The sequence below is a fragment of the Trachinotus anak genome, unplaced genomic scaffold (assembly GCF_046630095.1).
Source record: "Trachinotus anak isolate AG129_WGS33_773 ecotype Australia unplaced genomic scaffold, CSIRO_AGI_Tana_v1 ptg000021l, whole genome shotgun sequence".
NCBI lineage: Eukaryota > Metazoa > Chordata > Actinopteri > Carangiformes > Carangidae > Trachinotus > Trachinotus anak.
The window spans coordinates 12,834,252-12,860,511 of record NW_027273872.1 but is presented as its reverse complement, the minus strand read 5'-3'; the positions used below and the strand labels follow the sequence as shown (position 1 = coordinate 12,860,511).

The window sequence follows — 26,260 nt, the reverse complement described above, 5'->3', positions numbered from 1 at the left end:
CAATTACAGATTACAATACAGAGAATCTGTCAGATGTATTGATAATGTTAATAGTTGTTTACAGTTTGCTCCTATAATGGAACAATATGACCTTACTGAGATTTTACATGTGTGAATTACCTGACATACAAAAGCAGCAGCAGTTTGATTTAAAAAATAAAATAAACAAAAACTAACAAATGAGCTCAATAAAAACTAAAACTATTCAGGTCATAAGACTAGATTTTGACACAGAGTCCCTCTTCAAGGCCAGGTCCAGAGGATGAAGGAAGGATGACCTGTCAGAGTTGATATTCAGTGCTGTAGATTTCCAACAAATTTGTGATTAATAAAACAGTGTAGACCCACTGATATGGAGTGAACCCGCCCGGATATTAGTCCAGCCTTGTCGATTACTGAGTATTAGACTATGTTTGCAACTGTTGTGTTGTGTTTGACCTTTTCAGACACCATGGCTGGAGACGACCACTACCTTCATACTACCAACCCGGTAAACTCACCTCTCACTCTTCTTCTGTCTCCTCTGTGCTTTACTGTTGTAACACGGGTGCTACATCTGGGAATGTTGTGTTAAAACAACATCCAGTTTACATGTTACAGTGAAAAACACACAGTGTAGCGTAAGATATCTTTATTCTGTAATAACAGATAGAGCTCTGAATCAGGGTGTCCAGCAGGATGGACGTTTCAGTCTCCCAGCAGCTGATAAAGTAAAGAAAACATCAGGCTGAGAACTAAAGAAGCTCACTCCTTTTAAAGTCAATACAAGCTGTGTGAGGTAAAGATGGGGCAGATACAGTACAACAACACTGCTGAGTATTGAACAGATGTGCTCCAGGTGTGCTCCATAAGGGACATGGGGAATCTGCAGGTGACATTCGTGCTGCAAGAAGCTGTTCAGTCATTTTCTCAGACTTGTACCAAACACTGACTCCACAACAGCCTTGTCTTATAATAGACTAATTAATAGTTAGTTAACTGAGTTAATCCATCCATTATTTTCTGCCCCTTTACTTGGCTCCAGATCATGTTAATTGATGCGTTATATTGTCAGAAATGTGATTAAAAATGTGAACAAATTCAGTCCTACAGGGCCGATATTCTCTGTTTCCATCGTTCTTATCTTATCATCTTAACTTCACTGCGGTGAACACTGCAGAAAACCTGTGTTTATCACGCTGGACATCTGCATATGTGTACATGTTCACTGTACATGCGCAGGGATGTAAATTTTGTGTTGATACACATCACACATCACATATAAGAGCTGCTGTAATCATTCTATTAATTGTTTAGTAAATCTACAACAATTAATCAGAAACTACTTTGATAATCAATGAATTTTGTCCCTCTCTGAAGACGATTTAGCTATTAATCCTGAAAATCAGGATTAGTCAGATCAGATTCATTGATAATGAAAACAATCTTTCGAGGAATCCTCCCTCAGTTTAGGTGTGTTTACAGTCACTAGTGTCAGGACTTTGTCGCTGAATACTGACCCGATGACATTTATTTTGCCTGATAAGCTGCAGAGAAGATTTCCTCTGGCAACACCTCATGAGACTGAGCTGTCTGAAGTCCAGGTCATGGTGGTGGTCTGGATCAAGACCAGGAGAGCTAACATCTAGAGTCTGACAGACACTTTCAGCCAGATGTTCAATGTGATCATCATGAGTGAATGAGATTCTCCTCATGTCCTGACGTCAGGTTTGACTTTGTCCTGCAGATTTTTGACATGATGGATCCATCCTGGGAGTTTCCACCTTTTCCCGTGATGTCTCAGACCACGTCTCTGAGGACAGGTGAGTGTTTGTGCAGGTGTCACACTTTCACACTAGCATCTTATTGAACTGCTGGCCGGGGTTTCATTCATCAGTTATTTGGCAGATTAGTTTCTCTCTTTCCACGGGAACTGGGAGCAGGCATTTTTAAGCTTGTGAACTTTATCTCCTGATCTGTAAATATCAAACCGCGGTGTTGTGGTCACGGCTTGATCATCTCATCTTATATCAAGGTTTAAGTTCCTGTGTAGTCTTCAAACCTGTTCTGCCAGAGTAACATTTCATTGAGGTGGAACTCTGAGTGTTTGTACGTTTTCTCTCCGTCTCTGTGGGAAGTAATGACAGAAGTGTAAAGTTTAATGATTAACGTGATGAACCATTTCACACTATCACAGTGAAAGTTCGCGAGCTGAACAGATTCGTACCGTAGGTTGAGCCACAGGCGGCTCCACCGACCTGCAGTAACTGTCACCAGACACATTTTGCACTGGCTGGGCACCATTTAGTTTTAACACAGTTTGATTTACGAGACGCGTGTGTGCACTTCAGAACGCAGCGTTTTGTTCCCAGAACACATTTGAAGGGATAACAGATTGTTTAGCTACAAAACCAAAGATCAAATTTTACTGTCATTCCTGTCTGACATAGTTCCCTTATCATACATGGACTGAGTCAGTTCTCAGTCTGATGTGTCCGACCCTGATCCACTGAGGCCTCTGTCTGTTGCTTCCCTTCTCTCTGATCCTGTCTCAGTTTGTTCTCTTTTTATCCGTTCTCTGACCGTTCTCTGTGAGCATTTGTTAGAACAATAATGCTGATGTTGGCAGCTGGAGCTGATGTGACCACTGAACCTCATTGTTCCCCATGCCTTGAAAACAGTTCACAGATGGGGAAAGAAAAAAAAAGAAGAAAACCAAAAAGCATCGTGGGAGGGGGTTTCTCAGTGCTTGAACTGAATGAAAAGGTCTTTATGCTGCCGTTAACACATCAACACTAATTCTGTATCTAACTACAGCCAACGTCTGAGGGTGGTGCTGGCTACAAACTGAGAAGCTGAGTGTTGTAGAGCAACAAGTCTGATTTCTTAATCTGAACTTGCTTTATAGATACATTTGTCAGAGACAGAGGCGACGTGTATTTGTGGTGAAGAAGAAAACACCTCTGAGACTCTCAGCCTCTTAAATTCGTCACCAACATCAGCAGCCTATTTTCTCCACTTAATGAATCATTTCGTGATAAATTTGTGTTTATCTATGATCCCTTGGCAGCTGTGGTCAAACTTTGTCGTGCACTGTAGGGGAATCACTGAGTATATTCACATTTCAGCTGCAGCGATTAGTCAATTAATTGATTAGTCAATTGACAGAAAAGTCATCAGCAACTGTTTTGATAACGGAATTTTTGTTTTAGTCTCTTTCATGTGAAACAATTAAGTATTTTCAGGTTGCAGCTTCTAAAATTTGATAATTTGATGTTTTGATGCCTGATAGGATAAAGAACTGGATCTATTGTTGATTGGACAAAACAAGACATTTTGCTGGGATTTTCTGACATTTTAAAAACAAAATGTTTGAAATAATTAGATTAGTTGATAGTGAAAATGAATGTTTCCAAGCTTAGATTTATGTTCCTGTGGTGTTAAACTGTCTGAGTGATGCATTTAAGGCTACTGAATATTGTTACTACCATCGCTCACTCACTCACTTACTCACTCACTTACTCTTTCTTTCTCAGAATCATAACTCAGTCAAATCTGAACACACATAACATGAAACACATATTTTTACATTTTCTGGGCGAAATCATTATCTGTGATGTCCATTAAGAATAAACCTCCATTAATCAGTTTAGAAAACCCAGACAATAAAGATGCTCCTCCAGAACTTCATTCAGAATACTCATGTTTTTAAGTTTTCTTCAGTGTCACAGTGATCCAGAGATAGTTATCTGTACATCCATAAAACTCTGCAAACTGGAATCGTTTATATCTAATTCAGCTTCTTTATGGGACAGTTATCATGGACAAGTAGTATCATATCCAAACCTACCCAAGTAGTGGTCTTGTCATCAGCTTCCATAACTATCCCCAATAATCCTTTCCTCTGGACATCATTACCAGTGTTCGTGTCTCCCCTGAAGAGCTTCTGAAGAGTTTTGTCATTGAGGATGAACAATTGCTCCAGTCGCAGCCCAGAGAAGGTAGTAACAGCAAGTGGACTTTGAGTTTTGTGGAACAAATAAGAGCTTTATTTGTTTATTGCAACTGTTGGGACAGTTGTGGTGTGAATCAACACTTTCTTCATCCAAACATATGCTGATAGTGACAGTTAAAGGCGCTGAACTCTTTGAGGCACCGGTTTGTGTAAAACCTGGAGCTCACAGGTTAAACAGATGTTGTATTGGGGGGGTCGTCCAGCTGCACCAGAGAGCTGGCTGCTCACTTTGCAGTTTCAGGTGAGGGAAACTATCAGAAACTGAATTTTCTCTTTGGAAAAACAAATGTGTATATTTATATATATAAATCAAATGTGATGAAGTTAAAGTGAAAGCTGAGTTTCGTGACGTTCTGGTCTCAGCCCTCTGTGGTGAGTGTGGGACAGCAACTCTGCTCTCACTTCCCTGTTTGTGTCCACGTGTCATTACTCTGAACTAAAGACAGAGCAGCAGATTTAAGCTGAAGTCTGTGGCTGTAGATGTGTAGGATGAGGGGAAAGTATCTCCCCTGTACATTAACGTGTGAGTAATACTTGTGAGTCATTAGTAGGCGCAGCTTCAGTTCCTCCATCACACACAGTAGGGGGTCAGAGGTCCTGCATCACCATGCTGTGGTTTAGTTGTAATATCCTGCTGATTATTAACAGAAAAAGTTGTGATCTGGTCTAAAAAAAAGTCGAGAAGAGTGAGTGACCTCCTATTATTGTGTAGTTTAGTTGCACCTTTGTTGCAGCTGCTCTGGAGTTAACTGACAGACACCAGTTAATTCTAAGTGTCTTTATGAATCTACATCAGTAATAACTTTAAATCATAAAGGAGCTGTCTCTTTGTAGTTGTCTTCTGCCTCTTTGTAGTTGAAATATGTCTTTGTAGTTGTTTTGTGCCTCTCTGTTGTTGAAATGTGCCCCTTTGTAGTTGTTGTTTTTTCTGAGACATTTTGCATGTCAAATCACAAACTTTCAGGTTCTGTTGGTTAAAAAAACGACACTTCTCTAAACTTCAGCATGTAGTTGGCAATAAGAATGAGGCCGTCTGATGTGTCTAAAGCTTCCTGCCAGAGCAGATCCACACTCCGCTGCACACACATTATACTAAACACTACAGCACACTTAACCCCCTGGACTTGTGTAGACCCGCTCAGTAATCGATTCACGGTGAGACACAGCCTCCCCGGTTTGGCTTTGGTCACAGGCCCTTGTGGCGTGTTGTATCCCTCTCTTTGTCGCCATGTTCCTGTCTGTGTCCTCACTTTGAATTATCCACTAAAAACGGTGGCGACCCCTGACGCTCCACACACCTGCTGCTGCTCATGATGGCAGCTGACCTGCAGCAGAGACACAGCTTCTGACTGAACGAGTTTCCGTCATGTGTCTGGTGTCACATGGTTCGACAGACCGACCTCCTCCTTCGCTCAGACTGATGAGGAGGAGTCTGACTGTCAGTGAGTTAGTCTCACAGGTGAGGGAGGAAGTGGCTGCAGCAGTCAGGAGGCAGGATGCAGCACTGCCTGACAAACCAGGCCACGCTGAGAGGGTTTTACTGTAGAGCAGGGTTTACCACAGTGTGCTGGGTTAATGTGTCATCTGATCTGTATTTGACTCTTCACTTATTAAGGTGTATGTGGGCATACCAACATACAAACCCTGTATCTGCGAATCCTCTTGACTTCTGTCGCCTCCACAGTCGGGTGTTTCAGATCGATTTCAGCTTCATCTGTGTCCAGTGCAGAGAAAGGTCCTTGAGCAGTTTAGCCTAGCTTAGCACAAAGACTGGAAGCTGGGGGAAACTGCTAGCCTAGCTCCATCAGAAGAGAGAAACTTTTAACATTTTAACAACAAGTCTGTCTGATTTACATGTTACACAACAAATCTCTACATTTATTCAACAAGTTTCCATGAAATTCATAGCATATATTCCTTCTCCTCAGAGGATGAATCCTCCAGATTTTAATGAGCACACGACCTTCATATAGCATCACCTCTGGGACATTTTTACTCTACGACTGTTCAGATGTTGGTCAAAAACTATTAAAAACATCTTGTCTTCAAAACCCAAAGATGTTCAGTTCATCATCCTCATATTGGAGCCTGGAACCAGCACATAATGATGTAACTGATTAGCTATTTTCTGGACTAATCCTTTCAGCTCTATGATGTTGTCTCTGATTACTTTAACATCGCTGACTCAGCTCTGAAATTGTGTTTGTGTGACAACAACTCAGACTGACTTTGTGTGTCTGTGGTTTCAGCGGACGGGCCGTTCCTGCAGATCCTGGAGCAGCCAAAGCAGGTAAATCTCACCTGTCCTCCACCTCTCCCCTGTCTTATCGTAGGAACTGATGTGGCAGAGAATAATGACAATTATAATAAAATATAATGGCCGGCCGGGCCATTCACTGCATGTTGCTCCCTGCATTTCCTGTCTGTGTCCTCTGTCACAATCCAAAAACAATAAAAAGAAATGGGTAATGACACATGGCACATTATATATTATAAATATTTATGATAAGGATATCTTTAATTTGGTTAGTTTGGAGATGATTTGTAATTTATGATTGACTAGGATGTAAATGACGAAAGAGCTGACGACAGCTCTGACATTTCAAGCACCTCTGCCCTTCATCAGTCAGAGAGATGCTTGAAATGTCAACAGTGTTTTGGTGCAATAAATACATGAAAATTGGAGTCCTGCAGTGTGAAGTTTGTTGGTGTTTTTTTTGTTGGTTTGTTCCACCTAACACCTATTTTTGGGTTGGATGTGAGTGTCCTAAAATATGATGTTTCACTCATGTTAAAGACACTGGAGGTGAGGTGTACACTCACACTGTGTCCAAGAGAGTTGAGCAAGGATAATAAACAGTGTGCATCAGTTATCATCAGCTTATCACTTATACACTATTCATTGATTACTTAGCCCATTTTTTTCTCAATTAATGTTGTTTCTCAGAGTTTCTCAGTCAGTGTCTTCAAAAACTTTGTTTAATTTACTGTAAAACGCGACAAAGAAAAAAAGCAAATCCTCTCACCTGAACTGCAGATTTTTTCTCCCTTTTGCTTAGGAAAAATAACTGAAACAAATAATTGATTATTGAAATAGTTTCTGATTGATTTTCTGTTCAGCTCTCGTTTCAGCTAAGAAGAGAAGAGACAGTTTAATGATCAGTTTCAGTCTACAGGCTGGTTCCTTTGCTGCTGCTGAACAATCTGAGCACTGGAATTAATATAAACTTTCATGAAGAGACATTTTTGCACATAGCAAAAAAAATAAAAAAAAAGGCGTGACTAATGTCATATTTCACTCAGCCCTGCCCCACCCTGCCGTTATCTTCAGTTAATCACCAGAGACGCCTCAGTAGAAGAAATGGAAACTGAGTCACACAGCCCAAAATTCATTGGGTAGACATGGTCTCTGAATTCAGTCAAGTTAATGCCAGTTTCATTTTCCATCACGCTAGAAAGTGTGACATGCTGGCGCAGTCAGCAGGTGATGAGGAAAGACTGGTTTCATTCGCTCTTCCTCGTTGTGTTTTACAGCTGCAGAGAGAAAGAGAATCACAGCAAGTGTGGCCTTTGTAAAGTTTAGTTATCCTACTGAACTCTACTGCAGGATGAGCCACTCTTCAGAAAGACATTCCCTCATGTGGTGTTTTAAAGATGGTGTTGGAGAGCGCTGTCTAACACATCGCTCCAACATCTCCCATAGATTTCCTCGACTGAGATCAGGTGACCGTGAAGGTCATAGCAGATGATTCACCTCATTATCATTCTCATCAGACCGTCAGTGAACCCTCGACCTGTGGATGGAGACACTGTCATCCTGTTTCTCACTCAGTTTTCAAGGTGTTCCTTTGTAAACAAGAAACACAAGCTGAAGCTGTGGGTGTAACACATCGGCTTTACCTGTCTGTGCAGGTGTTGGTACAACACATGCTACAGATGAAACAGGTGCCTGCTCATGAAAACTCTGCTCCTGGTTTGCTGCTTGTGAGTTGCTTCATCACACTGTGCCCTCTCTGTCTCCTCCAGCGTGGGTTCAGGTTCAGATATGGTTGCGAAGGTCCGTCTCACGGCGGTCTGCCAGGAGCGTCCAGTGAGAAGAATAGGAAGACCTACCCCACCGTCAAGGTAACACTTCCTGTCCATTCAGCACTGAACGGCCACCTTCACAGATGTGTGTCATCTCCGTGCAGGCGTGGCTTGTTTCAGTGACATCACACAGCTTCAGACTGAACTGTGAGGCTCTAACAGCAGATTTAGAAAACAGATCTGATGTGTGGAACGGGTTAATGATTCACCTGGCTGGTGCTGAAGTCAACACAGAGACGGACTGACAGCAGTATGACATTCAGACCTCGTTCCTGTGTGAAACGATGAGGCTAAAAATAATGTCCAGGAAGTGATGAAAACCATTTAGTGCACAAAGAGGAATGAGAGCAGTGAAGAGAGTGTGGTCGACTTCTGTCTGCAGAACCAAGGAGGAAATAAAAATCTGAGCCTCCTGCAGCCTGAAGAACAGTCAGCTGCTTTTAGTATTGTACAGTTTTCAGGCTGTTTGGATCAGAGCTCAGATCCTCACACTGCAGAGTTTAAACAAATGATCTGACATGGATTTAAAGACATTCAGGAAATACCATCAGTTCAATGTGATTTGGCCACAGGCCACCAGAAGCTCTGGGAACTTCTTAAAACTACTAAAAGTAAAACTTTTTCTGCTATTGCTACATAGCTAACATTAGCAGCTGTTTACTAAGAAACATTGTGAGTTCAGCATCAAACTTCATTCCTTTACTCACCAACAGCTGTCTCCAGAGGTGGAAACAAACACCAATGTTAACTCTTGAGTTAGCATGCTAACCAGCTAGTCGTGGCCCGTCTCGTCACTCTCTGATAGTGACTCACTGCAGCCTCTAGGCTGTCCTGAAAACATAGCTGCTCAGAAGACGAATTATAACCACATGTATTGTTATGTTCTTGTCAGGCTCCTAAAAAGAAACTTACAGATAATCCCTTTAAATAAACTTCATTCACTTTTACTCACAAACTAAAGAATACAACTTTTTTATAATTATTAATTGAATTAGTCACTAAATAACTGTGACATTTGAAGATTTGACTGGGTGTTCCACCACTTTTTCTTCTTTTTTCGTCATTTATTGGAATAAATCTGACTCTGATCTGATTCATAGTCACTGCCGAACACCATCTCTCTCTGCTCTTGAACTAAATCCTCTTATGATCTGATTTCTCTAATGTTCCTCGTTAACCAACATCAGAATTTAGTTTTGACTTCATCTGTTTCTATATTTATTCATTACAAATATATTAGCCTGTTCTTCTTTAATTCTGTAGAATTAAAGATTTCACACAAATAAGGTTAACTGTTAAAAATGATAATTCTACAGGTTCTTGTAGAAAAACAAACCATCAAATTGTAGGATTTTTTTTTAAGATTGTGTAGAGATGTTGGGTTAACCTATGTCTCTGATCAGACATGTGATCAATCATGTGATCAGTTGAGAGTTGGGTCATACAGTCAGATCTTCAGACACGACTGTAGAGTCGTTACTGCAGGTTTACTGCAGGGTCCTGGTTCAGCAGATGAAGGTTAGGAGTAAGGTGTCCTGTGGTCAGGGTTAGGTTAGATAAAAACTAGGTTAAGGTTAGGGTAAGATAACCCGGAACCTAACCCTCTGAGACTGCCACAGTTACACAGGAGCTAAAGTTTCCTGTGGTGTTGTTTCTGTTGATGTTTAGTTTAGAGTCTGAAGCTCCCACATGTTCTGACCAAACCAGGGGAGACGGGAAATCCCCAAATTCCTGCTGCAGTTTGACTCTGTGCCTCTACTGACTGACTTCACGGCACTGCCCTCAGAACATATACATGAAATCTGATAAATATGAATCGTGTCGTATCCTCAAAGCAGAGGAGATACTCTGTCAGGAATGTGTGAGTCAGTTATTTCAGGAGCTTTTCAGAGAGCTTTATTTTCTTTAAAAGTAAGTAAGTTTGAGATCCAAGTTTTTCTTTATTCACACACTGGACATGGTATTTAATTTTGATGATACACCTGGGAGCTTTTACCTGGATGATGGTGAAACTTCTGGATTTAGAAACAGAAATCTGCAATAAAATGATGGTGTTTGGAGGTAGAGAGATAATGAACAAAGCCAAAGAAGGTGGAGCCGCCATGTGAAGAAAATCTTTTATCTAATATTTATTGACATGCATATACTGTATATCTGACTCTTTGTCTCCTGACACTGACTGCACTTAAAACATATGTGTATATGTATACAATTTGATTAGTATAAATCCATATTCTTAAATCTCCTTGTGCTGCTACTCCTTTGTGCTGCCTTGTCAAATTTGAATTTCCTCTACGGGGATCAATAGAGCTACGTCTTTTATTTTATTATCCTATCTTATATTTTAGACACATGTTCATCCTGACTGTCATAAAATCTAATAATCAAACTAAATATTCTGCCAGCGCTAGTTATTTCAGGGACTTTCCAGAAAAAAAAGTGCCTTGAAAAGAGGCAAAATTGGGGAAATTCTTTTAGTTATTTAATATTTTGTTGAACTCACGGCGTTTCTTCTGGACTGGTCAGTAAAGAGCTGTTGAAGCTGATGTTGGCTATGTAGCAACAGCAAAACTTAGATATAGCTCCTTTAAAAGAACCTAATGACTTGAAGACTAACACTGGACATGGTGTTTAATTTTAATGAACCTACCTGGAGGTTATTAAAACATTTAGACTCAATTGGTGTCATTGTGATGATAACGAGCAGGGATGGTGAAGCTTGAATTTGAATAATGAATTGACATGTTCAGGTGGGTATTTTCAGTAATGGATGAGACGAAGTCACCAGACCAAACCAGGAAATTTTCCTCTGGGTGTCTTTGTTTGGTCTGTGGGTCGTGTGCATGTTCTTGTTGGTGTGTTTGCATGTAGAGTGGGAAATCCCCTGCTGATGATCTGGTAGGACTGGTGGAACGAAGAGGACGATGATGTGTCTGAGTCACTAAGCTTGTAAGGACATATTTATCAGAAATATGAGATCTAGTTCTTAAATTGATAAATCATCCTTCAAATTCATAATTTGCTCCTATGAAATGACACTGGTGCTGTGTTCTTTGTATGCATTCTGCTTATATCTGTAGCCATTGAGTTCTAAGAAGTGTGAGACACATATTTTCTGCTGGGCTGATGACATTTGGGTAACATTTTAGTGTACATCTGTAATTTCCAAATTATCTTTCCTGGAAAGAAATTTCTAATTTGATACTAAATATTGGAGAAATAGGGACTTCTTTAAAAGAAGCGCTTAGTATAAACCATCTTAATTCTTCATATTTGTTGACTTGTTTAACTATTTGTAGACGGAGTTCACATTTTAAAACTTTGTTCAAATGACTTGATTTATAGTAAAAGACTGAAGGTTGCATCAGCTCATGGGCAGATTAAATCTGTAGCTGGGCCCCTGTTGAACCCACCATAAGACATATAACATTATGTACCCATCAAGTTACTTATGCATCGAGGAGAAGAAAAACCGTCCTCCTTTGGTCCAGTAATCTGTTCACATGGCTTCTCATATCACTGCTATGCAGACGACACCCAACTATACTGTTCGTCCTGTTCCAGATGCCACCACGGTCTCTATGTGGATCTGGGCTTGTCTCTCAGATATTTCCACCTCGATGAAGGAATGCCACCTTCGCCTCATTGAACAGATGTATTTCTTAGTCTTTACACCAAGGTGTCCTACTGCACTGAAGCTTTAGTAATGTCCCTCGTCGTGAGTCACTTTGGATAGAAATGATGGGTAAATGTATAAGGGAAAAACCGGCAGTACCGTCAACAGTTAAATATGGATACTTTTGTGATCTCTTCAATACTGGTTCACCGTTATGCTGGTGATTATTGGATGGATGTTTTTAGTGGTTTATGTTTTCAGGGATGTTTTGTGTGTCTTTTACTCTGGTCACCAGATTTAACTGAAGTTTGGTCTAAAGTTTAACCATGTGGTGAAGACCATGATTAATTTTTCATGAACGTCGCTGATTTTCTTAAGGGGTTTCTTTACATTTACAAGAGCAGAGGTTTTTGTGGTTAAACTCTTCCAGCATGTAAATGAGAAAAATCTGACACTTTTCCCCAATTATGTTAATCTAGACTTGTATCCATGTGTAAATTAAAAAGTTCTACATGTTATCTATCAGTGTAAAAGTAACTGTAGGAGGTGGTGTGGCTCTGTCAAGGACCTGCACTCTGAGTGTGTGTTGGTTTTATGGTTCACCTCAGTGGAAGTTTCTACAGAAATTAGTTTGAGTTTTTAGGTAAAAAAAAAAACTTTTGAAGAGTCTCTGCTTGTCCAGACCTGTCCAGGTTTATAGTACAACACACACACACACACACACACACACACACACACACCTACCTCCCCTGTGTTTCATGTCTGTTGGGAATTTCCTCCCCATAACACCCACATGCAATTACAAGGAAGTGGAGTTGCGTCACAAACAGGAAAGGTGTTTGGTTTCAGGACGGAGATGAAAGCTTGACATCCAGAGGTGTAATATCTGTGTTAGCATGCACTCTGGCCCAGAAATACTGACATGTTCAACCCTTTGTTGTGATATGACACATATAACTTTGTGCTGCTCAATAGCCACGTTCTGCTGATGGCTGCAGAGCTGCAGGAAAATGTGTCGAGTAGAGATGAGGCAAGAGAGAAAAAAACCACCGGATTAAAAAAAACATCAAACTCAAGCTTCTCAGAACTGGGCCTGCAAATGATTATTCTCATTATCGGTTAATCAGCTAATTATTTTCTTCATTAACTGAGTACTTTCAACTGGCTGGCGGTCAATGTGATCGGCTTTGATCATTCTCAGATATCTGATTCTCTGCTGATAACATTTACACTCATGTTCCACACAATGGACACACACACACACACACACACAAAAAAACATGCTGTCAGCGTGGAAGTTCTGGAAGAAGACACAAAGGTCACAGTCTGTAATACCTGTAAGGTTAAATTCAGGAAGGAACAACCATAAAAAAACATTCAGAATAACAAATATAATCAGACACATGAACACCATCACCATCACCATCACAACATGATGAATTTCAAAAAGGTAACAAAGGCAAAGCAGCTGAAACTGGAGCCGCACCCCTGGCCTCACCTGTGCATGACAGCTACCTGCTGAACTGCTGCTGCAGCTCAGACACGTGCGTCCACTCTGACAGTACTGCTGCTGTACCTTGGATAATAATCAATAATAACCATCCATCAATGACGAGAAGGCTGAAATGTGAAGAGATGTAACCAGAAACCAGAGAGCGAGAGAGAGATTAATCTAATCATTTGATAGTCAATAATCAATTATGAAACTACAGTTGAATTGTCAATTGAAGAAACATTACAAAATGTTGTGTAGCTGTCAGTTTTTTTTACTTAAAAAAAAAAAACAATTGGTTCATCTCTTTGTGATAGTCTCCCTTCTTCATGTCTGACCATCAGTTGAAACACAGAGATCATTCATGTACGATGGAGAAAAGCATCAAATCCTGATACCAGCCAGTGTTTGAAAAAAGACTTAATCAGCTATCAAAAAAATAAAAAAATAATCTATTGATCAAGTAATCATTAAACCAGGACTAAACCGGAGGAGGAGACTAGGTCACTGATGCTTCAGCTCTGACTTTCAGCAGCAAGACTGGGTCTCTACACATCAGGCAGTCGTCTGTATTTTGTGTTGTCGGTTTCATGTCGTTTCTGCTCCTGTTGTCACACATTGGAGGTTTAAAAAAAAAAAAGTGTGAAATTTGATCACATCTTATAAATGCAGCCCTAACCAGCAGGCGTTACCACGCTACTGAGCTCCGGATTACAGCAATAGTTTCTGGTTGCTAACTTTATTGTGTGATGAAACAAACAAAAACACAGGTTCATGAGAGAAGTCACCAATGCTCCACCCACATCTACACCGGATAAAACACCTGTCACTTGTTTCAGAGTGGGTTCTAATCCTGTGTTTTCAGCTCGTCTGTTTGTAGCCTCCATGTTTGTGTGCCACCTGACCCCAGCGACCAGGTACATCAGGTACCTGTCCTGATGTGATGTGTGGCATTGGTTCATGATAATAACAATAATAATAATAATAATTTGGGGTTTTTTTTTGTCATTCAGCTGCTCCCCTCAGGGGTCGCCACAGCGAATCGCAGCATATTCTAGACTGGCACAAGTTTTTTACGCCGGATGCCCTTCCTGATGCAACCCTCTAGGGAGAATTTAGATTCAATAATAATAATAATAATAATAAACTTTATTTATAGAGCGCTTTTCGGGTAAGAGATGTAGCTCAAAGTGCTTTACAATAAAAAATGGAATAGTACAATAAAATAAGGGCAAATAGAAGGACAATGAAATCAGACAAGACAAGGACAGTAGATGATAAAATATGTAAATGAAAATAACAACAGAAACCAGTAAGGAAAGTAAAATATGAGAGAATTAATTAAAAGCCAACTTACATAAATTGATTTTTAGCTGTTGTTTAGAAATGTTCGCAGAGTGTCTATTACAACCCTTGGTAGGGTTTTTCATAGTTTTGGAGCATAGTAAAAAAAAAAAGCTGCTCTGCCTATTTCTTGTGCGTAAAATAGTGTGTATTAAAAAGCCTGGCAGAAGAGGATCTAAGAGCTTGTGAGAGATTATAAAATGACTGAGATCTGCAATGTAATCTGTTAAGAATTAAGAGCTTTAAAAACAAATAAAAGGATCTTAAAATGTATTAAAAGCAACTGGGAGGCAGTGGAGTGTAACTAAAACTGGGGTTATTTGCTCTCTCTTCCTTGTTTTAGTTAAAAGTCCAGCAGCACAGCTCTGAATACACTGAAGTCTTTCAGTTGACTGCTTTGGAAGACCAGTAAAAAGTGCAATAATCTAATTTACTGGAAATGAAAGCATCAATAAGTTTTTTTTTTTAGCATCTTATTGGGATAATAAGCTGTTTTGGTCACCTGGTGAACGCAATAAACACAGCAGCGTTTCTTTTTATTATTAGTTAATTAGTCATAGTTCATCAGCTTTTTTTGCTGCTTTATAGTTTGAAAGTAACTCAGCTCATAAGCTGCCCAGGTCACTGTCAGGGTTTTTAAGAACAGGCTTTTATATTGAAGGGACGAGGAGAGGAAATCAGGAGGCAACAGTGGAGACAGAAACATGGAGAAAGTAAAGAAGATGAAAACAATGAAGAATGAACAGAGACAGCAACTGATCCAGGATGAGCTGATTGGGAGACATGACTCATGACTGAGACTCAGATGAGGACTCTGTTGAGATCAGAATCAGAGACCAGCAGACGTATCAGAACGTTTAGCGTAGTTGGCATCTTTTATTTGTTTATACCAGTGGTTCCCGACCTGTGGGCCACAAAGGTTTTGCGACTGGGCCGACAAATCATCTTCAAAACGGCTCAATTCTGGTGACCTGTTTGTAATCATATATATAAATTAATAAATAAAAAATGTAGAGAATGTTTTTGACCTTTTAAAAAAATGATTAAATAAAAAAAAAACAAAACAAAACCAAAATGAATCGTGTTCATGAATCAGTATTGTTGTTCTATTATAGATCAAACCAGAGACTGGACTGAGATCAGCCTCACCTGCACACACCTGAGAGTAGTTTCACAATCAGTCAGATTCAGAGTTTGATCAAACAGACACCAACCACCCTCTGCTGTAAACTCAGTCCGTCTATATCGCATACTGCAGATCTTCATTGTGAATGTTTCTGAGCCAGGAAACACACACGACACTCGCTGTGTTTCTAGGAACTCGGTTTGTCTGCCGGAGAGATTCGATTGGCCAACACCACCGGGAAGAGGAAGTGGGCTCGAGTTTATTTACTGCTGCAGTTGCAACGTTCCTGCAGGCAAATACCTGCAGTGACACACACACACACACACACACACACATACAGCAGAAACAGGAACAGTATTTTTTACATGTAATTTCCTTTATGTAAATCAGCTCAGTAGCAATACAATTAAATTATCAGATAAGAGGAAGATGAGCTCACAATAATCTTTCTAATGTTTGTAGTTGTAAATCAGCCTCCGTCAACCTGTAAAATGGGGTTTGTACATGTGGAGAAAAGATTTGTATCTGTATAGGAAAAAAATGATTTAAACATTTTGACAGTGATGGAAGAGAGAGAGGGAGGATGATATAACTCATGTTAAAAAGCTGATTATGAACAATCTTTTTTTAATCACTGAGGCTCTTTTCTATCTGCCTGTCTGCATCTGCAAATATTCAGGTTTTATCACAGATCAGTGATGTAGTTAAAGTCACCAGATTTAGCTTAACACTGGTCCTGTTTTAGAGAAGCAGCTTCACAGTCCCTAAAAGATCTTAATTTTAAAGTGCACAGAAATGATTATCTTGTGCAGTTTATATTTGCACATTATTTCAGCAGCTTGTGCATAAAAGATCAAGATCTTGTGTCAACCTGTTATTTTATTTCTGTCTTATTGTGCACAAGTAATAAGTTGTGTTTTTTTTAAAGATATTTTTGGGGTATTTTGTGCCTTCATTTGATAGGACAGTAGAGAGTGACAGGAAAGGGGCGGAGAGAGGGGGAATGACTTGCAGGAAAGAGTCGGCCTGGTCGAGAGAGTTTCTGATGAATCGATCCATAATAAGTTGTTTTATTATTGCAGAGCAGCGTCAGTGAACATCACTGTGCTGACAGAGATGTGACTCATTTACCTTAAGACTTTTAATGACACTTGAAAAAAAAATATTTGAACTTATTTCAGTTTATTTCATTCAACAATCGATTCAGTATAGAAGACAGTCATGACTGAGCAGGAAAGAAAGGAATTCAGTCCTCTCATTATTTAAACAATAAAAAAAAAATCAACTCATCAAAAACACAACCAACTTGCTATCAGAAAAACACAAACAATAGTAAACAAGATAAGGCGGAAAAACTAGAGTTAGAATATTTGTGAATCAGCAGCAGCATCTTAGGTTCAAGATGAAATCAGATTTTTTAAAACGGTGTCCTAAAAGCAGGTGAAGAAGAAATGTCTTCAGGGTCACATTCAGTCAGTTGGATACCTGTGCAGCTCGACATTTGATTTAAAAGACTGGTATAGTAGTAGCATTGTTTAAATGATCATGATTCATATCTGGATTAAATAACAAGCCAACATGAATCAAAAGGGTCGAAGGCGAAGAAATCAGACACACACTCACTCATTCATGTGGGCAGAATTCATTGATGGAAACACTCTGAATGTGTACGTGGACCAGGTAAAGAAATTAAGATGGGGGCACTGGCAGAAGAACATTTCTAGTTATGAACCAACTCATCATTCTTCAAACTGGCAATATTTCCTCTCAGTCATTCAGCTTTCTGTTTTGTCTGACACTTTCAGAGAAGTCTTCATTGATAGAAAGTTGGCGACCTTTACTCACCCTGTCTTTGAAACAGAAGCTTCAGCTCTATTGATCATGTGTGTCTGTGTGGAATCATATTTCCCTACAGGATGTGCTCTCTTTCACTGATTGAATTTTGAAGTGGTCAGTAAACAGTTTTTCTCCTTGTTCTCAAATCTTGACGATCTGTGGGACCATGATTCAGTTTAAGCATCAGGTTCGCCATCAAGATAGTCCAGTTTATTAATCTGAGAGGGTCCCAGAGCTGGCCCTCATTTCCTCTCTAGTTTTCCGCCTGAGAAAACGGCAGACTGGTTTTTAGATGCTCAGCGTCCTGAACCATGTTTGCAACATCTGAACAAGGTTATCCACACAAATGATGGTAGAGGCAACAAAGACTTGTGGACGCAGCTGAAAGCTCCTTTCCTGCTGCTCAGCTTAGTCTTTGAAACTGTTGCTCAAGTAATTCATGAACCATTGATATCATAACTAAATCTTCCCCTCATGACTCAGACCACTTTCAAATTGCAGTCTTAAAACTCACCTTAGCCAGAAATCGGACCAAGCACCAGCAGGACACAGGAAGAGGCCCGGTGCTGGCCCAGGGCTAAGACCCAGCAGAACCTTAGACAGCCTGATACTCAGGTGTGACTGACCCTCACCAGGTGAAGGTCTGAGGACTGAAACACTGTGTAGGTAATAAACATGATACAGGATTATCAGAATCAGAATCAGAATCAGTTTTATTACCAAGTATGTTCCACATACAAGGAATTTGTGCTGGTGGTTGGTCCAATTGGGGATCGGGGGGCTCAGTGACAGTGGGGCTCTCTAGCCTTGTTGATAAGGCTGATAGCAGACGAGAAGAAGCTGTTTTTGTGGCAAGAGGTTTTGGTCCTGAAGGACCGCAGCCTCCTGCCAGAGGGGATTATTTGGTCCTTTCTGGTCCATTTTATGTTAGTTCTGTTTCAGAGTCCAGTAAAGGTGTAAAATACAGTTTATTGTTGACATTAATAGAGTCCGTGTCTCCTTTGAGGTGGTTCACTGTATCTTAGCTCTGACAGTCTTAATGGTTGTCCTGGTAACAGTGATATTTTAATGTTGACAGTTGATACTGATATGAACAAACAGGGTCTTGAGATATGAATCTGCTCATCAGTTTTTATATAAAGTCAATGTCACAGAAATGTAGTTTTCAGTAGTTGAAAAGTGAGTGATGAGCCTGGGCCTCCCTCAGCCCCTGAGCCTGATCTGGTTTTTGGTGTGATTGAGTCGAGCAGTGACTCATCTGTAGCTGGAGAAAGTGCTCGTGAACCACAGGGACGAGAAAGCTGCATCAGATCAGCTCTGGTCTCCGGTTTGTGAGTCATCTGTGGAACCACAGTCTGTCCCATCTAACCTCTGATCTGACAGCTCCTCATCTCATAATCCAGCTCAGGCCTCACACCAGACTTCCTTCAACTTTTAACTGATTTATGGTCTTTGCTCACAAAATAAACCTCCACCAGGGAACTGAAATGATTCTGGATACTGATAATGATCACATGACACTACAATTGATAATAGTCAAATAATAATAGTTGATCAAGTACCATTTTGGTAGCTGATTAATTGTTTCAGTTATTTTTCAGACAAAGACGTCAGAACGTCTCAGGTTTCAGCTGCTGAATGTGACGATGTGCTGCTCAGACAAAACAAAGTGTCCAATAACTTTATCTTGGTCTTCAGGAAAGTGATGATGAAACAGGGGAAATAATAAGCAAATAAATTAATAATCATTTATATGTACCTATCATTGTAATAAGGGCAGGTGCAGTAATTGTTTCACAGCTTTGTTGAGAATAATCAACAAAAAAACAATGAAAGAGTGTCTCTAGACCAGGGGTGCCCAATACGTCGATCGCAAGAGGAGTGCAGGTAGCAGGGAGCACAAAAATGTAGATCGCACGGCATTAGAAGAAGAAGATTTACATTTTTTCCTCAACTTCATTGGGAGTTCCGTGCGATCTACCTGCACTCCTCTTGCGATTGACCAGTAGATCGCGATCGGCGTATTGGGAACCCCTGCTCTAGACTCTCTAAGCCCTGGACCTGGTCACAGAAACAAGATTCTTGTATCTAACCTGGTGGAGGTAGCTGGTGACTGAAACCTGAAAGGTTTTAAACACTTAATTTAGGCTGTGCAGCAGTTGATGGGTCGTCTCCTCCACTGAATCTGTCACATAAGGTAAACAAAATGTTTATCTGGACCCTGAACCCTGAGGTCCCTGACATGGACCCACAGTGGAACCGGGACTGTGCTCAGATTGTGTCAGGTTGTGTCTGCCTGAAGGCCTGCAGTGATGGGTGGTTAAACTGGTTCAAATGTTTTTACTCCATGTGTGTGTTACAGATCTGTAACTATCAGGGTCCGGCACGGGTGGTGGTCCAGCTTGTGACAGCACTGACCCCCGTCCCTCAGCTTCACGCCCACAGTCTGGTGGGAAAACAGTGTGACAAAGGGATCTGCATTGCAGACCTGCAGCCCAAAGACTCCAGCATCAGGTCTGCACACACGCACACACACACACACACACACACACACACACACACACACACACACACGACCACCCAGTAATAGCAAATATGTTTTTGCACCTGTCAGTTTCCCGAACCTCGGGATCCTCCACGTGACCAAGAAGAATGTGGCGAAGACTCTGGAGGAGAGGATGCTGGAGGCCGTCAGGATGGGATACAACTGTGGAGTCTGCATCCACCCTGAGATCGACGCCCTGCAGGCCGAGGTCCGAGTCCCCCGAGAACTCCACGGTCAGTCCTCCGGAATGTGTGTTTGTCTTTGTGAAGATGTCAGGTCTTGACAGTGAGGATGGTTTTTGTCCTATCGTGTGTGTTTGTGTGTGTGTGTGTGTGTGTGTGTGTGTGTGTGTGTGTGTGTGTGTGTGACAATATATTTTTTCAGTGTATTTATAGATATGATTCAGGATCCTGTGTGTCTGTCTGATTGTCACGTTGTTGTCAGATGAATTTAAGTGTGCCTTGTGTTGTGTTGTGTTGCAGAACACCAGCGCAGTCTGATCAGCAGTGCGGCGTCTCTTCAGGCTAAAGAGATGGACCTGAGCGTGGTGCGGCTCATGTTCACAGCGTTCCTCCCTGACAGCGATGGAGGTTTCTCCAGACGACTGGAACCTGTCGTGTCTGAACCGATCTACGACAGCAGTGAGTCCAAACACACAACACACACTCACTGACTGACCCAACTCCGACACGCTAACTCTGATTATCATGATGAATCACACCTCTGTCTCTCTGCACCCACAAACCCTGCCGGTCCTGGAGATGAGGACGATGATGGTGACAGTGAACAGGTTTGGAGGAAGATTCTCTGACCCTCAATGTTTCTGCATCTTACATCATTCAGTTGTGATCAGACTCTGATATCGGAGGGCTGTTGTGAAGTCGTGTCAGACCGCCTGGTTTCATTTCCCTCTTCCTGCTGCCTTGGTTTCCGTATGCTGCAGCTTCCTCTCAGAGGACTGACTTCATCGCTGCAGGATCAGTTCAGCACTTTCGGTTTACCAACACACAACACACCAAGATCCAGACACAAGCTTCAGATTGTTGTTCTCTGTTTCCACAGAGACGTGTGGACAGACTGAGCTCATCTTCTCCAGTTTAAGCTGAGGATGGAGTTTCAGAGCCACATTTTGAACTGTCAACTTGCAAAAATTCTTTGAATCCTTGAGAAGATTCCAGGAGTCCTTGAAGAAACTCCAGGAACTCCTCAAGCTCCTTCTGTCAATGAGGAAAGGATTAGTCCAAGTTAAATGAAATGTAGATTAGAGAAAAAAATTTTGGTTTGACACTGAGACTTAGGGAGAAGTGTGTCAGATCCAATACTCCAGACCAGAGGAGAAAACTAAAAAATCCTGCATACTGTCCATCACCTGAACGCATCTCATTAAGATTACATTTCAGTCCTCAGACCGTCTATCAGGAAAAACTCACAGAGCCCTTCATTTTCATACAAATCTGTATGAATTTTATCTGAGGAAGCATCGTCTTAATGAAATGCGATCACCTAATTAATCAGACTAATTAACCACCACAACTTTGGCTCCAAAAACCACACAACCACATTATTGGACATTATTATCTTCCTTTATCAGAACAATAATTTAATTGTCTTACTTACTGGCCACAGATGTATCATCCGTCAGAGGGAGGGGTGTGTGCTGCCGGGAGCAGGTTGCACTGACACACAAAATATAAATCCATCCAGTGTAACTGAAGAAAGATTTCTGCGCCTCTTTAACCTGGGTCAAGACGTGAAAAGACATAAAGCAGCAGAGATCACGTGTCCATGTAAGACATGTTGGCACATTTGTGAGGAGTCAGCTGGACCTCTGCCAGACTCAATCACAGTAAAATACATTGTATGACATCAGATGATGCATTTAGATGATGCATTTAGTGTCTGGGTCCCCTCAGACTTTCATGATGGCTGAGTCTGTCACTGACCTGCTTTCTCCATTTGTTTCCTCCCTCAGAGGCTCCAAACGCCTCCAACCTGAAGATCGTGAGGATGGATCGAACCGCCGGCTGTGTGACCGGTGGAGAGGAGGTCTACCTGCTCTGCGACAAAGTCCAGAAAGGTGAGGTGGGTCAGGTCAGGTCAGATCAGGTCAGATCAGGTCAGGTCAGGTCAGGTCAGGGGGGAATTTATCTGTTTCCATAAAAACCCTCGACTCACTGATTAACCAAAAGATGTGACTCATCATGATTCATTTTTCTCCTCTGGTCCCTGTAAAGTGATGAGAATCTGCTGCAAAGCTTTTTCACTTCATGTCAGCTTGGACATGAACAGTCCCTCACAGTAAAGTGATGGGTGTAGGAGGTGTGGTTATCAGCCAGCAGCACCACCTGCTGGATGGTCTGTTATCAGTATCTTACTGTTCTTTGTTAACCACCACAGTCTAAATATTAAAACAGCTTGTTTTTGACTGTCAGATCCGCTCACAGAATTTGGACTGAACATTTAAAAAAAAGTCATCACAGAGTCAACGGTTGTTCACTCTGTTGTGATTTACCTGGATTAGTTTTTAAAAAGTGACTGAAAAGAATCTGATCTGTGGAGAGGTTTATCACCTGTTCACTTTAACGTTAACTTTAGCAGCAGAAAGGTCAAAGGTTAAACAAAACAGATAGAATCATTAGTTCATAGTTTGTTTTGGTTAATCATCTCCATTAGTGTTGACCCAGACTTGTTAAAGACCCCTCACCTCCACACAGGCTGTAAACAGACTCAGAGCTGAGACTGTGCACAACAATAAAGAAGAGATACAAATAAATGAAAGCAGGTTGTGGAGGCAGGAGCTCCCTCCATGTTTCTCAGTAGATCACTTTCACTTGTGTTGATGACAGAGGATCAGAGTCAAGGTGCAGTCAGACCAGATGGACCAGGCTACTGTGGAGCAGGAGCTGACAGAGCTAATGAGGCAACAAGAGTTTGATCAAAGATTTTTCTGTCACTGCAGCCAGACAGCATCAGTCCTCCTGCCGCAGCAAACCACAGTCCAGTCCCGCCCTCGCTGAGAGTCTCGAGATTTAACACAGATTTAAACCTCAATCAGGTTGAACCATAACAACACGTCTTCTTCATTTTATCAATTGGTTGTTTTGTCCATGAAGTAATGAGAAATGTGAACTTGATATTTTCAGACTAAAGACCTGTCGTGTTTCCTCAGACTCAGGTTGTTTTTCTGACGCCTAATTTAAAAGCGGTGAAGCTGATCCGTTACAGCTGTGACTCTGAACACTGAAGTTTTTCCTGGAGCAGTTTTCAGGTTTTGTTCATCTGGAGGAAGTCCAGCTCCAGGAAATCCCCCTCCGATATGTAAATCCCTCAGGAGGAAGAGATGATGATGATGTTTTTTTTTTTCCTGCTTTGTCTTCTTCTTTGTTTTGAGGCTGCTGGCAGAAAACCAGCAGTTGGTCTGACGCCTGGACCACGGAGCCAGTTCAAATTAGTCTGGCTCTGGATTATCTGGTCTCAGTGAGACTGGATAATCACCTGGTTCTGTCAGGTCTGGGTTTACCTACAGCTGCGAACGTGGTCATGTGACAGAGGAGGAAGAGTTACTGAGAAGTGACCTCATATGAACCACGAATAAAGTGATTCATGGTACCTGTGTGTCCGAGGACTGTTTGATAGTGTGTGTGTTCTGAGAGACAGACGAGTGATAGATGAATCCACACAGACGGACATCATCATCCCCTGACAGGAAACAAAATGGTGCAGAACACCTCTGTCCAGGAACATCTGGATGAGTCAGACCAGATGTTATCAGACCTGTTGATAACAGTTCTTTCTGTGTGTGTGTGTGTGTGTGTGCGTGCACATAGATGATATCCAGGTTCGGTTCTATGAGGAAGACGACACGGGGCTGACCTGGGAGGCTCTGGGAGATTTCTCTCCCACAGACGTCCACAGACAGGTGAGTGTGAGGAGGCAGCAGAGCCTCTGTTTATACCTGAGTCACAACATCAGTAACAAGCAGGACCGATGACTGAGTTTAATCAGAGCAGCTGCTCCAGGGCCAACAGATGTTGGGGTGGAACAAACAGCAGCACAGCAGTTGTTAGACATTAGTAGCTCTGGATACTGCTCAGAGACTCAGATTCATTAAGTGAACTTCTTAACACCACTTTATTAAGACTGTGCTGTCACCTTGCTTCATTTATATTATATTGTGTGTGTGTGTGCGTGTGTGTGTGTGTGTGTGTATATATATTTATTATATATAAGTTCTCATAACATCGAATAGCTAAGGAATAGTTAAAGAACTGTATTTTGTTTTATTCTCTAATAATCTTCACATCTGAGAGGAAACATTTAGTTCTAGCTTAGTAACTGAAGAATAATAAAAATGCCTTTAAGCCTGTTAGCAAGCACAACAGCAGAGCTGTGGTACCATCAGTAGTAACAGTATCAGCAGGTAAAATGTTTCCACGGTAACCTTTTTTTCTCTGCCGTCAGTTCGCCATCGTCTTCAAGACTCCGAAGTATCGAGACCTGAACCTGCAGAAGCCGACGTCCGTGTTCGTGCAGCTGAAGAGGAAGTCTGACAACGAGACCAGCGAGCCCAAACCCTTCACCTACCACCCTCAGATCATAGGTGAGGATTTGTTGGCCTGCTGTCTGGTCTGTGATTGGACAATGAGGATATCCTCAATCCTCAATCTTTTACTTTATGTTTTTGTCTAAGCTGACAACAGAACAGAAGAAGAGAAACGACATGAGGTTGGATTTAATATTTTTTATTGATTACAACTTTTTCAGTCTGTAAAACCTTCTAAAGGTGAGGCAGGTTTACAGGTGAGGAGCGCTGATGGAGATTTATAGTCTATAAATGAATGTTATTGGTGGAGCTTGTTGGTGGTAGTATAAAGACTGAAGCTGCTGCTGCCTGGTAGACAGTGTGTCTGAACCATCTACAGTGTCCTCGAGCTCAGGTTATTCATGCTCCAGTAGAACATGACTGTCACAGGTCAAACATCATGACAGGTAAACACTACCTCCTGCTGAGTCTTAATTTAACGGAAGAAGCTCACATAAAGAGATGAGATGTTTGACCAGGTTGATCTAGTGGCCGATTCCTGTCTGCAGGGGAAATGTAAACATGTGAACACACTGTTCTGGTATCAGGCCGCTCACCTGTGCACAAGCTCATACACATGTGCCTGTGTGTGTGTGTCTGTGTGTGTTCAGACAAGGAGGAAGTGCAGAGGAAGAGGCAGAAGACACTTCCCAACTTCCAGGACTTCAGCGGACATGGAGGAGGAGGAGGTCTGTACCGAGGAGGAGGAGGAGGAGGAGGTCCAGCAGCAGGAGGTGGTCCTGGCTCTGCAGGAGGAGGAGGTAAAGTCAGCAGGGTTTACAACACACCTGGAAATCTGATTAAAAAAAGACAAAATAAACACACACACACACACACAACAAAGCAGTCAGTCTCCTGCTCTGTTGTCACCTCTCTGTGTTTTAATGCTAACGTTTTATTTTCTGTTTCTGTTGTTAAACAACTGAACGAGGAGGAAACAGATTTAATCTGGGCTCACTGCTGCAGTTTGACCAGTGTGTTGTACTCCAGCTGTTGTACTGCTAACCACAAGTTAAGAATTGTGATGTTGTTAAAAAATGTAAACATTTAAAACATAAATTATTCTTCAGCCACAAAGCATCTGTTACCATCTGTACCAGCTGTCTGCTGTCAGTCAGACACGAAAACAAACTGATTCTGTGAAAACAAGTTAAAATGCCTAAAGTGTCATATAGTGATGAACATTTGAGTGTTTGCAGATCATTAGTGTGTGGTAGTGTCTGGTAACCTGAAGTTAACAGGGCTTCATGCTCCAGTCTGTTCAAATCTTTTGAGACTGATGGTGGTCTGGGTGCGTTTGATTTGTTCACCAGGTTACTTCCAGGGTTTCACTACCTATAACTACGGGGGAGGAGGAGGAGGAGGGTTCTCCACAGGATACTCAGCTGGTCTTGGAGGAGGAGGAGGAGGAGGCATCAAACACGGTGAGAAATTACACAACAATATCATGTTTTATTTAAGTTCAGTCCACATTTAACAAAGATTGAATGTCCCTGAGGAGAGAAGAAAAAAGCAGATGATAAATGTAGAAATGCAGGACTCTGGAAGAGTCAGCAGCAGGTTTCAGGACTGTGTGATGGAACTGATACTTTTATATTAAACCAAAACAATGATGTTTATTGTTAAAGGTAAAACATAA

General features: G+C 41.4%; 1 protein-coding gene across 2 annotated transcripts in view; it reads left to right on the top strand.

Moving 5' to 3' along the window:
- Positions 1-26,260, top strand: part of nfkb1 (nuclear factor of kappa light polypeptide gene enhancer in B-cells 1) — a 32,994-nt gene that overhangs the window by 1,800 nt on the left and 4,934 nt on the right. Inside the window, exons 2-13 of one of the 2 annotated variants that reach the window (XM_071506645.1) lie at positions 447-490; positions 1,727-1,802; positions 6,244-6,284; positions 8,021-8,119; positions 19,857-20,008; positions 20,109-20,272; positions 20,522-20,680; positions 22,012-22,116; positions 23,867-23,958; positions 24,501-24,639; positions 25,233-25,382; positions 25,935-26,045. In XM_071506645.1, coding sequence (XP_071362746.1) covers positions 452-490; positions 1,727-1,802; positions 6,244-6,284; positions 8,021-8,119; positions 19,857-20,008; positions 20,109-20,272; positions 20,522-20,680; positions 22,012-22,116; positions 23,867-23,958; positions 24,501-24,639; positions 25,233-25,382; positions 25,935-26,045 — 1,327 coding nt within the window. In that variant the 5' untranslated portion in view covers positions 447-451. Of the gene's footprint in view, positions 1-446; positions 491-1,726; positions 1,803-6,243; positions 6,285-8,020; positions 8,120-15,637; positions 15,951-19,856; positions 20,009-20,108; positions 20,273-20,521; positions 20,681-22,011; positions 22,117-23,866; positions 23,959-24,500; positions 24,640-25,232; positions 25,383-25,934; positions 26,046-26,260 lie in introns of those variants that run through there. The other variant, XM_071506646.1, reaches the window with a different exon arrangement.